At 48.9% G+C, this 16,523-nt stretch overlaps 1 protein-coding gene across 1 annotated transcript; it reads right to left on the bottom strand.

Annotated features, from left to right (window-relative positions):
• Positions 1-13,287: 13,287 nt before the first annotated feature.
• Positions 13,288-16,416, bottom strand: LOC125513553 (rhodanese-like domain-containing protein 11, chloroplastic). Its single transcript, XM_048678682.1, has 10 exons — positions 16,198-16,416; positions 16,007-16,123; positions 15,677-15,784; positions 15,498-15,594; positions 15,108-15,147; positions 14,945-15,019; positions 14,321-14,408; positions 14,180-14,247; positions 13,792-13,864; positions 13,288-13,701 (listed from the first exon to the last, which is right to left on the bottom strand). The coding sequence occupies exons 1-10, from the start codon at positions 16,312-16,314 to the stop codon at positions 13,618-13,620; spliced, it is 867 nt and encodes a 288-aa protein (XP_048534639.1). The 5' UTR covers positions 16,315-16,416; the 3' UTR covers positions 13,288-13,617.
• Positions 16,417-16,523: the final 107 nt, after the last annotated feature.

Genomic DNA, 16,523 nt, shown 5'->3' on the forward strand with positions numbered 1-16,523 from the left:
TATTTCACTATATCATTTGATTCGACAAATGTTATCTCCTTATCCACATAACTGTGGAGACCCATCTTTTGGGATACCATCGTTGAATTATCACTGAGTCCATCAACCACCTCCTCATCCTCTCCTTGGCTTAAATGATGAACTCATGATTCGGAACTTGCTTCCATAGTTCATTTCCCGAGAATCTTGCAAATCATCTCGTCAATTTGTGTCTCATCTTTTCTTCTCAGGCACCCTAATTCTGAGGTATCCTGACACCAATTAGATCTGAATCTCGGTCAGATATGATGGTTGGAACATATTTTCAAGAATTATAACATTGATCCTCATATGACCCGGTAAGGTGATGTCATGCCTAGCACGCCTGACCAGAGGACCTAGTGTTATAGTTTCCTCTTCAGCAAGGTTATCCATTCTTCCATGAGGAAATTGTAAAACTTATTCTATGAGTTGTTCCTGATGGATCCTTTGTGTATCCAAAGCTTGACCTTTGCTTAAAGACCTTGTCAATGTTATCTCGAAGCATGTATGTGGTACTCCGATCTTCAAAAGGAACAATTGAAGCACAATGCTGCATTTTCTTCATCAATTATCCTAACACCGTTGTTTGGGTAATGTCATGAAATTTCTCTCCTGTTACCAAAATGGTTTTCTACAATTATATCCTATCATGGATATCATGCTCTGCTTGTTCTTGGGAAGGATATACCCCTGAAATATGTGTTTAAACACATTTTCCTTCCCATTGATCTGTTTAACCTAATAATCACATTTTCCTTTCCATTGTTCTGTTTAGCCTTCTTGAGGTTTATATGATCTAAGCAGTAATATGTCACCGCTTTTATACGCACCTCAGTGTACAACTCTGTCAGTAAGACCCTGTTACTATTGTTGTTGACATTCTGGTAACCACCGATGGACGAGAACCTTGCCTATTGGTCCGCCTCGTTCAACGAGCAGGAAGATAGTTCTCTTCGCCCCTCGCCCTTGGTACCAACGTTGTTGCCAACATAATTGATAGGCTACCCTTTTGACATGCCTTGCCGTCATGACCGAGCAAGATGTCACCGCTCCTTCTACTTTTAACCCACATGGTGGACCCATAACCCACAGTTCCACAGGATCGGAACCTGACTCTCCTGTACATCCCTGTTTCGAAGTTATCCCTTGCGCTTCGTTTCGTATGTAATTTGCGAGCCACATTCCTAGTGATCAATTCTGGTATCGGACGCAAGACTTACTCTCGTTACTCTGAACCCCTTTCTCACTCTGGTTCAGACTTCGAGCAACTATCTATCCGCTTGGAACCTCTTATTGTACCTTCGTACCTTACTCTCGATGTATTTCATACGTTCAGCTTGAGAGATAATCTTATACTCATTCATGGGTTAACCCCAGATTGTTTCCCTCAAAAGCATTCTGACATAGCTGAGCTGCCCCTTATCCTTTCGTAAGTACGATGGAGTTCCCGAAGAAATGATGACAAGTTTATCATGATGCATTGGAATAAAGAATTGAAGACATCAACGAAAGGGATTAACTTCTTCGAGAAGATCCGTTAGAATATCGTAACAAGAACTTTCCCCCTTACTCCCCTCTTAAATCTCGGGACGAGATTTCTTGTAGAGGAGAATTGTGACGTCCGGATAATTAAGCTACAGTAATTCTCTGCTAATGATGCCACGTCACTTCGATTACTATCGCTAATCTCGTGTTAGTTCGAACCGATTCAAATTCAAATTCAATTAAAGGCAAATAATAAAAGTTTTCAAACAATGAAACCAAAATGTTCAAGGTGGGTCAGATAAATCAGGTGTAAATACGATGGAGAAACCAAACCTTGATAAAATGTTTAAGGGCTCTAAACTAATTAAAACAGTAGTGAAAACAATTAAACAAATACATATTGGATTTTATAAAATATTAAAAATATTTTATTATGGGTTAAGAATTGATGTGACAGCAGTTTGTTTATAAATACTACTTTAGGTACTAGTGGTGATTTTTGTAAAAACTAAAGATTAAAAGAAACTAGAAATAAAACAGAAAAGAAAATACAAAAGAAAAAAAAAGAAAAGAAACCCCCCTGGGGCCATGGCCCAACTGGGCCAACCCACCAGGCCGCCCGACCGGCCCACCCGGCCCAACCTACAGGCCGGCCCACTCCCTCTCCTTATCCCCCCACCCGATGAGACCCACTCCGCCACCGACACCCACTCCCTCGAAAATATCTCCCCCTCCCTCTCCCCCCGATTGGATCGGGATCGAGAGGAGGAGGTCGCCCGACGCCGCCCCGCGCCCGGAGCTTGCCTCGCCGGACCTCCCTCACTGGTCTGCTTCCACGCCGACGACGTCTCCGTCTCCGCCTCGCGCCCCGTGCCCCGTCCCTACGCCCACAGTGAGCCCCGCGAGCCTTCCCTGTTGTTCCCTCGCGACGCCCTCGCCGCGTCCTCGGCCGCCCCTGTGGACGCGCCCCAGCCGACGATGCCGACCCCCAGCGCCCCTCCGCCGCGGCCTCGCCCCGCAGCCCCCCTGCTTCGTTCGTCGTCACACTTCCTCGGCCATGCGCTCCGTCGCGCCCGCCATCGCCTCCCGTGCGTGCTCCCACCGGAGCCCGTGGCCTCGGCTCCGCCCCTGCGCCTGCTTGCCGCTGCGCTGCGCCCTCAGGCGCCCCACACCACACCCCGCACTTGGTGGCCGGCCCCTCCCCCCGCTGAACCGCTCTGGCTGGCTGCGGCTGCTCTGTCGTGGCCGTCGGCCAGCCCGCGCGCGGCCAGGTCCTGACAACCCGGCGCCAGCGCCCGTAACGGCTGTGCCCGCGCCCGCTATGGCCTCTGGCCCTTTGACAGCTGGGGTCCACCCCCCAGGGATATTAGAACGAAAAACAAAAACAAAAACAAAGAAAAATATTAATTAATTAATTAAATATACAATTAACTTAATTAATCATGTTTAATTAAGCTAATTAAACACTAGTTAACCTAATTAACTAATTAAACTAATTATTAGGTTAATTAGGATATTGTGCCTATGACAGTGGGACCCCGCCTGTCAGTTTGACTAAGTCAACTGACTGGTTGACTCATGACATCATGCTGACCTCATGCTGACATCATAATGACATTTACTAAATTAAATTAATTATGTTAATTCTAAAATTGAATTAAAAACTTTGAAAATTAATATAAAATAAACCGTAGCTCGGATGGAAAACTTTGTACGTGAAAGTTGCTCAGAACGGCGAGACGAACCTGGATACGCAGCCCGTTCGTCCGCCACGCACCCTAGCTATCGAACACTGCAACTTTCCCCCTCCGGTTCATCTGTCCGAAAACGCGAAACACCGGGATATACTTTCCCGGATGTTTCCCCCCTTCACCGGTACCACCTCGTACCGCGTTAGGGCACACCTAGCATCACGCTTTGTCATGTCATGCATCGTCATGCTTTTGTTTGCATTATATTTATTGTTTCTTCCCCCTCTTCTCTCGCTAGACACCGAGACCGACGCCGCTGCTACCCAGTACGACTACGGTGTTGACGACCACCTCTCTCTTGCCAGAGCAACCAGGCAAGCCCCCCCCTTTGATCACCAGATATCGCCTACTCTTCTCTATACTGCTTGCATTAGAGTAGTGTAGCATGTTTACTGCTTTCCGTTATTCCTATCCTGATGCATAGCCTGTCCTTGCTACTACTGTTGTTACCATTACCTGCTATCCTACTGCTTAGTATAGGATGCTAGTGTTCCATCAGTGGCCCTACACTCTTGTCCGTCTGCCATGCTATACTACTGGGCCGTGATCACTTCGGGAGGTGATCACGGGCATATACAATATACTTTACACAGTTACATTACCTGTGATACTGTTCGGAGATGGGGGCTGAAGGGGCAGGTGGCTCCATCCCGGTAGAGGTGGGCCTGGGACCCCGACGGCCCCCGACTGTTACTTTGAGGCGGAGCAAAAGGGCAGGTTGAGACCACCTAGGGGAGAGGTGGGCCTGGCCCTGGTCGGCGTTCGCAGATACTTAACACGTTTAACGAGATCTTGGTATTTGATCTGAGTCTGGCTACTAGCCTATACGCACTAACCATCTACGCGGGGACAGTTATGGGCACTCGATGTCGTGGTATCAGCCGAAGCCTTCGTGACGTCAGCAACGGAGCGGCGCACGCTGGATTGGACTGGAACGCTCTTGTATTAAGGGGGCTAGTTCTGCTTCCGGCCGCGTTCGCAACGTGCAGGTGTGCTAGGCGATGGGCCCAGACCCCTGTGCGCTTAGGTTTAGACCGGCGTGCTGACCTCTCTGTTGTGCCTAGGTGGGGCTGCGACGTGTTGATCTTCCGAGGCCGGGCATGACCCAGGAAAGTGTGTCCGGCCAAATGGGATCGAGCGTGTTGGGGAATGTGGTGCACCCCTGCAGGGAAGTTAATCTATTCGAATAGCCGTGATCTTCGGTAACAGGACGACTTGGAGTTGTACCTTGACCTTATGACAATCTAGAACCGGATACTTAATAAAACACACCCTTCCAAGTGCCAGATACAACCGGTGATCGCTCTCTCACAAGGCGACGAGGGGAGGATCATCGGTTAGGATTATGCTATGCGATGCTACTTGGAGGACTTCAGTCTACTCTCTTCTACATGCTGCAAGACGGAGGCTGCCAGAAGCGTAGTCTTCGAAAGGACTAGCTATCCCCCTCTTATTCCGGCTTTCTGCAGTCCAGTCCACATATAATAGCCTTATTCCAGTTGATACCAATGCATACATATGTAGTGTAGCTCCTTGCTTGCGAGTACTTTGGATGAGTACTCACGGTTGCTTTCTCCTTCTTTTCTGTCTATCCCTTCTACCTGATTGTCGCAACCAGATGCTGGAGCCCAGGAGCTAGACGCCACCGTCGACGACGACTCCTACTACACCGGAGGTGCCTACTACTACGTGTTGCCCGCTGACGACGACCAGGAGTAGTTAGGAGGATCCCAGGCAGGAGGCCTGCGCCTCTTTCGATCTGTATCCCAGTTTGTGCTAGCCTTCTTAAGGCAAACTTGTTTAACTTATGTCTGTACTCAGATATTGTTGCTTCCGCTGACTCGTCTATGATCGAGCTCTTGTATTCGAGCCTTCGAGGCCCCTGGCTTGTAATATGATGCTTGTATGACTTCTTTTATTTGTAGAGTTGTGTTGTGATATCTTCCCGTGAGTCCCTGATCTTGATCGTACACGTTTGCGTGCATGATTAGTGTACGATTAAATCGGGGGCGTCATAGTTATCATCGACAACATTCTTGCCTTCCCCCCAACACAAACTTGTTCACGTTTTGTGTTGTATCTTGTTTTCCTTGCTATCTAGTTTGTATTATGATCTACCTTGATACCATCTTTTATGTGAGGGATGTTGCAAGAATTGCTCCACCCCTTAAGAATTCTGGGTATAGTGATACTTCTCACCATCACCATTCCTTCTTGGTCCCCATGTTGATTCTAACTGGGATACCAACAAGTGAACGATGCTGCTTAGGTTTTGTACTCCTAGCAACCCTATTGCTTGTTCATTCTTTGTGTATTGATTATCAAATCACCATACTAACATTGATCATGCTACCTTAGCCCTTATTTCGTACACCTTTTGGAAATCTCGATGAATTGTCGCTAAATTCATCAGCTACCTCCTCACCCTCTCCTTGTTTTAATGATGAACTCTTGTTTCGGAACCCACTTCCATAGTTCATTTCTCGAGAATTTTACAATGTCATCTCGTCAATTTGTATCACACCTTTTCCTCTCAGGCATCCCGAGTCTGAGGTATTTTGACACCGATCAGATCTAAATCTCGGTCAGATATGATGGTTAGACATTTTTCCAAGAGTCATAACATTGGTCCTTACATGGCCCAGTAAGGTGATGTCATCCTAGTACACTTGGCCGGAGGACCTATTGTTATAGTTTCCATTTTAGCAAGGTTAACCATTCTTCCATGAGGAAATTGTAAGACTTATTCTATAAGTTGTTCCTGATGAATCCTTTGTATATCCAAGTCCAACCTTTGCTTGAAGACCATGTCAATGCTATCTCGAAGCATGTCTGTGGTACTTCGATTTTTTTAACAAGAACATTTGAAGCCCAATGCTAAATGATTCCTACTCAATTATCCAAACACCATTGTATGGGTAATGTCATGAAATTTCTCTTCCCTACCTAAAGAGTTTTCTACGTTATATCCTGTCATGGATATCATGTTCTGCTTGTCCTTGTAGAGGATATACCCCTGGAATATGTGTATCAACACCCTTTTCCTTTCCATTGTTCTATTTAATCTGATGATCACATTTTACTTTTCATTGTTTTGTTTAACCTTTCTTGTGATCTATATGATCTAAGCAGTAATATTTTCCTGCTTATGTAAACACCTCGTTGTACAATTCTGTCAGCAAGACCCTGTTACTATTGTTGATGACATTCCGGTAGCCACCGATGGACAAGAACTTTGCCTATTGGTCCACCTCGTTCAACGAGCAGGATAATGGTTCTCTTCATCCCTCGCCCTTGGTACCGATGTTGTTGCCGACATAAATGACAAGCTATACTCTGACATGCCTTGCTTACATGATCGTGCAAGACGTCACCCCTCTTCCTACTATTAGCCCACATGGTGGGCCCATAACCCCTAGTTCCACATGATCGAAACCTGACTCTCCTATACACCCCCTGTTCGCAAGGTTGTTCCTCGTGCGTGGCCTCGTATGTAATTCACGGACCACCTTCCTAGTGATCTATTTTGGTAACACAAGCAATACTTATTCTCGTTGCTCTGGACCCCTTTCACACTTTGTTTCAGGCAACGGACGATTGCCTACCTGCTTGAAACTTCCCATGATACCTCCTTACTTCACTCTTGATATCTTCTGAAGTTTCAATTCGAGAGTTACTTTCCGCCACCTTCCCCGATGTTATTGACCAGATAGTCAACCTTGCAGAGGTCCGTTCTTCTGGAATACCCACCCTTTATTCTTCCGTAAGTACGATGGAGTTCCTGAAGAAAGGATGCCGACTTCATCATGATGACCTGAAGAAGAGAAATGAAGACATCAACATAATGGATCAACCTCTTCGATAAGAGCAACCAAGACCGGGAAGATTTGTTATAATTTCGTAACCAGACCTTTCCCCCTTACTCTACCTCTTAAATCTCGGGACGAGATTTCTTATAGTTGAGGAGAATTGTGACGCCCGGATAATTAGGCTACAGTAATCCCGCGCTAACGATGCCACGTCACCTCGGTTACTATTGCTAATCTCGTGTTAGTTCGAAACCCATTCAAATTCAAATTCAAAATTAAGCAAACAATAAAAGTTTTCAAATATTAAAACTAAAATGTTCGGAGTGAGCCAAATAATGCATAGGTAATTATAATGGAGAACCCACACTTTAATAAAATGTTTAAATATTCAAATGATAATAAAGCAATAGTAAAAACTATTATTTAAATACCTTTAAATAATAAATAATTACGAAACTATTTTATTTAGTTACCCAAATTGATGTGGAAGTAGTAAATATAATAATACTAATTTAGGAACCATTTGTGTATTTTATAAAACTATAACCATTTTAGAAATAAAAGAAAAAAATGGAAAAAAAAGAGCGAACCAAAACAAATGAAAGGAGAAGACCCCATCCCTCTGGGCCGTGACCCAGCCAGCCACTGGGCTAGCAAGGCCAGCCCAGCCGGCGACCCCCCCTTAACCTCCCACTCCCTTGTGACCTAGATCGGCCCATCCCACTTTCCCCCACGCCTCGCTCCTCTCCTTCCTCCCCCGTCTAGATCGGGATCGGGGCAACCGCACCCCCGACCCCGCCGAAGCCGATGCCACGCACCACCCCGTCGTACCTCGCCGGCGCCCCGGTGCCCTCTACCATTGTCGGACCTCCCGCGCCTCTCCCTTGCGGGATCGACCGCGCCGCTCGTCCCCCCGCGACCCATCGACGGACACCATTGACGCCGTCCTCTCCGTCAATGCCGACGTCCCCGACAACCTCCTCGCCCCCCGTTGCCTCGAACCCTACGGCCTCTGTGAGCCGCCATCCCCTTCCTTCTCCTCCTTCCCCTGTCGCCGCACACCTCGTCCCGACGCCGCGCGCCCCGCTAGCTCACCCGCACGCCGTTGCCCGCTGCTTCGTCTCGCCCGCTGGCCGCCTGTGCCCGCCGGCGTCGTCGCCTCCGTCTGCCTGCACGTGCTGTCCCGCACCTCACTCCGCTCTGCTGGCCCCGTGCTTCTCCGGCCACCTTCGGCGCCGGCGCCCATCCGCGCACCGCCCCGACGCCCCACTGCTCCCGCTGCCCCGCCTGGCGCCCTCGCCGTGTCCGCCTCCCGCAGCCCCGCTGCTGCCTCGCCTGCGTCGCCGCGCTCACCGCGCCCTCGTGCGTCTCTCGCGCCCGCCGTCGACCGCGGCTCTCGCTGCCGCCCCTGACGCCATTCGCCGGCCGCGCCCCGCAGTCGCCTCGCTCCCGCTCGGGCGACGCCGCGCCCGGGCTCGCCCCTGTCGGGCGCCCGCACCCGTTCGCGCACCCGTGCCCACGCCGTCCCCTGCGCTCCACTGCTTCGCCACGGCCGCGCCGTGGAACCCCCCTACTGTCGCGCCAGTCGCTGCCTCCAGCGAGCGCGTGCCCCGGCTCACCGCTGCCTTGGTCGCCCGCGCGCCCTGTCGGGTGCTCCCCCGCGTGCCCGTGCCCGCTTGTGCCCCTGACCCTATGACACGGGGGCCCCACGGCCCCAGAACGTTTTTGTTAAAAAAAGAATTTAAAAATAAAAAGTAAATAAAAACAATTGATTAATTAAATTAAATTAAAGAATTAATTAACTTAATTAATTTTGATTAATTAAACTAATCAATTAACTAAACTAATTAAACTGTTAGTTAATTAATTAATCAGTCAATAATAGTGGGGCACACACCTAATTAATTCTAATTAGGTTAATTAAAATTGAATAATTAAAATGTGTCACTGACCAGTGGGACCCACTGGTCAGGTTGACCAGTCAACACCCCTGTTGATTGCTGACGTCATGCTAACGTCAGCCTGCACTATTCTGGATAATGTTGAATTAAATTAATTAAATAAATTCTAAAAATGTTTTAAAACCTTAGAAAATCATATAAAATAAACCATACCTCAGATGAAAATACTTTCTACATGAAAGTTGCTCAGAACGACGAGACGAATCCGGATACACAGCCCGTTCGTCCGCCACGCAGCCCTAGCATAGCGAACACGCAACTTTCCCCCTTCGGTTTATCTGTCCGAAAACGCGAAACACCGGGGATATTTCCCGGATGTTTCCCCCGTTGACCGGTACCACCTCATACCGCGTTAGGGCATCCCTAGCACCAATACTTGTCATGTCATGCATCGCTATACATCTGTTTGCTTAATATTTATTGTTTCTTCCCCCTCTTCTGTCGCTAGACACCGAGACCGACGCTGCTGCTACCCAGTACGACTACGGTGTTGGCGACCCCTCTCTCTTGCCGGAGCAATCAGGCAAGCCCCCCCCTTGATCACCAGATATCGCCTATTCTTCTCTACTGCTTGCATTAGAGTAGTGTAGCATGTTACTGCTTTACGTTAATCCTATTCTGTTGCATAGCCTGTCATTATTGCTACAACTGTTGATACCTTACCTGCAATCCTACATGCTTAGTATAGGTTGCTAGTACTTCATCAATAGCCCTACATTCTAGTCCGTCTGCCATGCTATACTATCGGGCCGTGATCACTCGGGAGGTGATCACGGGTATATACATACATATATACATACTATACAGGTGGTGACTAAAGTCGGGTCGGCTCGTTGAGTACCCGCGAGTGATTTCGATGTTGGGGGCTGAAGGGACAGGTGGCTCCATCCCGGTAGAGGTGGGTCTGGGTTCCCGAAGGCCCCCGACGGTTACACTGTGGCGGAGCGACATGGCAGGTTGAGACCACCTAGGAGAGAGGTGGGCCTGGCCCTGGTCGGCGTCCGCGGTTATTTCCAAATAACACGCTAAACGAGATCTTGGTATTTGATCTGAGTCTGGCCACTGGCGTATACGCACTAACCAACTACGCGGGAATAGTTATGGGCACTCGACGTCGTGGTATGAGCCGAAGCCTTCGTGACGTCAGCGACTGAGCGGCGCGCGCCGGGTTGGACCGCGTAACGCAACTTCCTTTGTAATGGAGGTTGCTAGGTCTGCTCTCCGGCCGCCCTCGCAACGTGCAGGTGTGCAATGGGCGATGGGCCCAGACCCCTGCGCCATAGGATTTAGACCGGCGTGCTGACCTCTCTGTTGTGCCTAGGTAGGGCTGCGACGTGTTGATCTTCCTAGGCCGGACATGACCCAGGAAAGTGTGTCCGGCCAAAGGGGATCGAGCGTGTTGGGAAATGTGGTGCACCTCTGCAGGGAAGTTAATCAGCCGTGTCCCTCGGTAAAAGGACGACCCGGAGTTGTACCTTGACCTTATGACAACTAGAACCGGATACTTAATAAAACACACCCTTCCAAATGCCAGATACAACCGGTGATCGCTCTCTCACAGGGCGACGAGGGGAGGATCATCGGGTAGGATTATGCAATGCGATGATACTTGGTTAACTTACCATCTACTCTCTTCTTCTGCTGCAAGATGGAGGTTACCAGAAGCGTAGTCTTCGATAGGACTAGCTATCCCCCTCTTATTCCAGCATTCCGCAGTTCAGTCCACATATGCTATCCCTTTTCCATTTGATACCAATGCATGCATATATAGTGTAGCTCCTTGCTTGCGAGTACTTTGGATGAGTACTCACGGTTGCTTTGCTCTCCATTCCCCCCTTTCTATACCCGATTGCTGCGACCAGATGATGGAGTCCAGGAGCCACACGCCACCGTCGACGACGACTCCTACTATGCTGGAGGTGCCTACTACTATGTGTAGGCCGCTGACGATGGCCAGGAGTAGTTTAGGAGGGTCCCAGGCAGGAGGCATGCGCCTCTTTCGATATGTATCCCTGTTTGTGCTAGCCTTTTTATGGCAGACTTGTTTAACTTATGTCTGTACTCAGATATTGTTGCTTTCACTGACTCGTCTATGATCAAGCTCTTGTATTCGAGCCCTCGAGGCCCCTGGCTTGTAATATGATGCTTGTATGACTTATTTTATTTGTAGAGTTGTGTTGTGATATCTTCCCGTGAGTCCCTGATCTTGATCGTACACGTTTGCGTGTATGATTAGTGTATGATTGAATCGGGGGCGTCACAGAATTGGTGCCCCTGGGAGCACAATGTGCATTCTGGCACATGTGAGGAACATATCAGCTCCCCTCCGTCCGCCACGCGCACCTTGTAAGCCCTTGATAATGGCTGCACGCCCTTGATTCCCTCGGCAAAACGCTTGTTGATGAAGGAGTTGGTGCTGCCTGATTCGACCAACATCAGCACCTCTCGGCCCTGAATCCAAGCGCGAAGTTGAAACGCCTTCTGGGACACACCTCCTATCGCTCCTGATCTCGAGATCGCCATGACTATGGCTTGTCCTGGTTCTTCTGGTGTTTTGTCCTGCATTTCTGCCGACGCGTCGATGCCGAAGGGCTCTAGCAGCTCCTCCGCGACGTGGAGCTGCACCAAGGTGGGGCACACGTGTTCTTGGCCCTAGCGCTCGCCGCACTTGAAGCATAATTCTCGTGCCCTTCGGTAATCTTGGAGGGTCTTGATTTTTGCTGCTTCTGCTCTTGCTGCATCCGTACCGCGCCGATCAGTCGCCCCTGCCTGTGGCGGGGCACGTCCTGGTGGAGGAGGCAGGGGCAGCGCTGTTGGCAATCGTGCTGTATGGTCAGGCGGCCGCGCCGCTAATTGCCTGAATGGCTCCGTGTGCGCCCCGTCTGCCACCTCCTCCTGCAGCAGAGCCAGGGCGCACGTTGTGTCCAGGTTCGGTGGTCGTTGCACCATGACCACTGCCCTGATATCCGGTCTTAGCCCTTCCACAAAACAAGTAAGAAAGTAGAATGGGTGAATCGCGTCTGAATATGAACTCAAACGATTTGTAATAAGCTCAAATTTCTCTATGAAATCAACTACTGAGGTAGTTTGCTTAATGGTGTAGAACTGGTGAATTAGCATTTGTTGTCTATCTCGCCTAAATCTAGTACAAAGCAGAGCGACAAAGGACTCCCAAGTAAATGATCCTAGTTTCTTCTGGATGGACTGAAGCCATATAGCAGCCGAGCCCGAAAAATTCAGGGCGGCCATGGGAACCAAAAAAGAGTCATGTATCCTGAACATGTTAATGTATTGTTCACACATAGTCTTCCACAGATTGGGATTTCCCCCCGAGAACTGCGAAAAGGCTATCGACGGATGCGCCTGACCCAGCCCCGCCAGCATTTGACTAGCATGCGCGAACGGTGATGGTAAAGCACTAGGAGAAGGGATCTCGATCTGACCGTTGGGCGGGAGCGGCGGTGGTGTCTGGAATGACACCGCCGACGTCACCCGTTGCAGATGAAACACGTCGTGGTCATCGGACCCGCGTGAAGCATCCGCCGCGCCCTCCGCTGCACGTAGAGGAGTGCCACGGGCCGCTGGCGGTGGCGCCATGGGAGCTGGCGCCTGGGTGCCCCCGCCGTTGGTGTCGTTGTTGCCGGGTCGCTCTTGCTGAAGCGCAGCGACCGCGTCCCCCCAGATCGGCCACGCGTCGCTCCAGATCGGGCCGCCACGCCGCCAGATCGTCGAGGCGGGTGGTGACCGCCGTGAGCGCCGTGGTGTTGGCCTCCATCGTGGAGGTAAGCTTGTCGAGGTAGGTTTTGACCGCGGGATCCATGTGCTCCAATTGCAGCCGTGCGTGACGCAGACGTCGCGTCTCGATGAACTGCGCCAGACCGCGCGATAGGAATGGTGGTGGTGGCGACTGATACCAGATGTAAGGGACACACTAGGTAGCTCAAGTATTTGGGGGCAATCTCACTCACAGATACAAATTTAGGTAGCAATTACACAGTTCAGGAGGTAGCTAGGGTTCTAGCGAGGAGGAAGAAAGGGGATCGGATCAGGAGTTGGTAGCCGCCGGGTGCCGTTTGCCGTGATCCACCGGATACCCTAGGAGGAGGGGGTCGCTGGCTTCAGTAGTGCTCCGGGTCGGGCCGGCCTTGTTCACCCATTCTGGGCCGGTGTAGCGTGGGTTGCTCTTGTGCGCGCGGCGCTGGCTGTCTTGACGATCCTGGCATGTGGGCCTTCTTGGGCAGGGTCACTAACACAATGAGATTTATATCCACACATGTGATATTTTTTATGTGATATTTTGAGACTCAAGATTTTCTGAACAGAATTTTCAACAGGAGAATTCCACGAAATCATAATTATCCTGTGCGGCCTGAGCTTCTGTAATTCATCGAGTCAGAAATGAGGCTCTAGATTCATAACTAGATACTTCTAGGAAAGAACATTCCGTCTCCGTGTGTCATCATAGCAGGCATGAGGAACGGCCTAACTGTGTCCTCGTGCAGTTGTTTTGGGTCTCTCTCAAGATGAACGCCCGAAATGATGCCTTCAAGTTAGCTTGAACACCACAGCATCTTCCTCGGAATCGATCAGTTAATGAGGCTGTAATTGTTGAAGCAGAGGGCCAATACTTTGGGCACCCACAAACAGAGCATCTGCTAGCACAATTGCTCCAACCTGTGTGGTTCGAGGAAGAAGAAGAATGTTTAAAGATCTTTCCATTGCAGACAAGAGTTAAGTACATGCATATTTTTCAAAACGAATTACCAATCGGCCCGTGAAGAGCAGCCGATATCCCCATCCTTCCTTTGCAGCCTGTGCACGTTGCTGATCCGTCCAGCTGAAACCAAGTTGTCAAAAAAGATTCAGGATTAGTACCCTAGTGGATGTCATTTCACTAACGATGCTGAATGCTTTTGTGGAATGCTGAAACATATTTGGATCATCTCAGAATGATTAGAAAACACAGTATCATGCTTATCTACATGTGTACTGTAATCTGATCGCTCAGGTCTTAGGTTGGTGGCAAGCTCGTAGCTTGTATCTCACAGGAAAATCTTCAACCTTAATACAAGGCCTTGGTGCACACATTTTGGTGAGGAAAATAACACCGTCACACTGACATTATCATAGGTGTTGAGGTCCTGGAACTTACCCAAAAAATTCAGAAACCCCACCAATACCAGCAAGCTTGAAAGGCTGGGAACCTTCCCGCTCAAAGTCCTATAAAGAGAAAAAAAACATGAAATTAATATAACTCCAAAATAGAAGATCATAAGATGACTCCTACTCCTACCTCCTCTTCAGCAGCTTCCAATCCTCCTTGTACCCAGAATAAATTTTTGAAGCCAGCATTGTAAAGTTGCTCTGCGGCAGCAATTGATCTGCCAAACATTTTTGGGGATATCAAAACTGTCAGACAAAAACCCACACCGGACGTTGAATCGCAAATGTTCTATGATGGACGCTACAAGATGTAGCAGTAGCACCAATACGATGGGCAGATGCAACCTTAAATTACTAGAGTGCAATGACTGAAAGAGTGATATTTTGTTCAAGATTTCTTTTAGAATCATTTGTCCAAGATTTAGGTAGTTGAAATAGCATCTTGTGTGTATGAGCAGCATGCCACACAAAGCTCAAGTTTAAAAAGTGGTATGCGCCGGTGTCCAGGAAACGGTAGAGACCTTTCTAGTCACATGGTGAGTCTAAATACAGCATAAAAAAACAGTGCTCCATAAAGAACATAGGATGATGAGATGATTTAACTTCCATGAAGGCCAGCAAGGTGGAAAGGTACGAGTATGTGTTGTCAGTGTGTCATGCAGTGCAAATCCAGCATCAGAAAGTCAGAAAATGAGCTAATAAGCAGTACAAATCCAACATCAGAAACTTAGAAAGTGAGCTAACAAGCAATTACCTCAGTCCCTTCTGGCATACTAGGATGATATCTGCATCTTTTGAGAACTTCTCCTCGGTCTGCTGTACAAAGTTCCTAGGAATTTGTTGTAAAGTCAGTCAATCAAATTGGTTTTAAAATACAATTCATGAGAGGCCCAAGTTTTAACAAATGCCAAGCATACTTATTGAATGACATTGTTGAGCTGCCACTCCACCAGCCACCTATTATGCAAGAGTGATGAGAGTTTAGTCACACTTGAAGTCTAGAACTGCAAATGGTGGTACCATATGAGCTGACATACTACAAACGATGGTATTGTATGAGTTGAAAATAAGTCAATCTATGTTGAAAGAAAAGGCCTGTTTTATATCTCGTAACTGTGTTTGATGCACTATTAGCTTATTAGTCTCCAGTCTGGATTGTCTATTCTGAAGAATCACTCCATGCTATGGTCCTTCTATGGCAACTTTTATAATGAAATAGTGCGAACAAAGTTGAACAAATGCCTTCAAGACAGTAGTGCAAGCAACAGTCAGATCCAACGATGTAGCCAGAACTCCATTTGGCATACCAATCATAAAGTTGAATGCTTTCTTGCTGAGGCCATTCAAATCAGACGATGTATCCACATCGAATACTGGAATCCAGGTAGAACCTTTCACCCAGGCCTGCGATACGAGCAAAGGACAGGAAAATGTGAGCATCGACGATTAACCAACACTAGAAATGGTTGTTAGTCCTACCACCAACCTTTTGACGCTCATTTGAAGGCCTAACATCCAGAAGGACCTTGTCCGTGAGTTTGAATGTATAGCCAGCTTCCCTTGGTGTAAGGGTCTTGATCTTCTGCTCCCTGATCTTCAAGCAGAGCATTCCACAGCCATACAAATAACAGCAGTTCATCATTTAGAGATTCATACATGCATTACACACATGGATGCCGAATTCAAACGACAAAGCTTAAGCTAAGAGCGCCGTGATTCCGAGATGAAAGCAACTTCAGAGGAGGTTTGCACAACCGGTGGTACTGTAGACGCGTAGTGTAAACGAAATGAGAAGAGTAGAAAGGCGTGAGCTCACCAGCGTCTCCCACCGCCTCCTGGCAGCGGCCATCTCCTTGGCCTGCCTCGTCTCCTCCTCCTCGCCCCCCTGCCCGCCTCCCACTGCCGCCCCCATCTTCACCACCCCACTCCACCGCTGCACGCACACAACCACCGGCAGCTCAGGGCACAGAAAGAGCACAGGAAAACGCAGGAGACAAAACCGCGTACCTTTGAAGGGAGCAGGCGAGGACGAAAGTAACGGGGACAGGAGGAGGAATGCGCCGCGGCGGCAGGGGAGGAGGCGCCGGCGACGCGGCGTGCGAGGCTGAGAGGTGGTGCTGCCATTTTCTTGGCTTGCTCTCAGGCAGGAGGTTTTAGGCTTTTAGCCGTAGCTTTATCCCCATCTCATACTCGGCTCTGCAATTGGCCAAGGAGAGTGCAACTGCAGACCTTGTGGGGTCCGGAGAACTGGACTGATGCTGAGGCCTGAAAGAGATGCATGGAAAGGGCGTGCACAGCTGCACTGAACATCCTGGTGCTACGACTACCAATAA

Source organism: Triticum urartu, chromosome 6 (assembly GCF_003073215.2).
Source record: "Triticum urartu cultivar G1812 chromosome 6, Tu2.1, whole genome shotgun sequence".
Lineage (NCBI taxonomy): Eukaryota > Viridiplantae > Streptophyta > Magnoliopsida > Poales > Poaceae > Triticum > Triticum urartu.

Coding starts and splice junctions, on each gene's coding strand:
- LOC125513553 (XM_048678682.1), bottom strand. CDS start 16,314: ATGGCAGCACCACCTCTCAGCCTCGCACGCCGCGTCGCCGGCGCCTCC. Junction 15,148..15,497: donor AGCATTCAACTTTATGATTG/GTATGCCAAATG, acceptor CTTGCATAATAG/GTGGCTGGTGGAGTGGCAGC. Junction 13,865..14,179: donor GGGGTTTCTGAATTTTTTGG/GTAAGTTCCAGG, acceptor ACTTGGTTTCAG/CTGGACGGATCAGCAACGTG.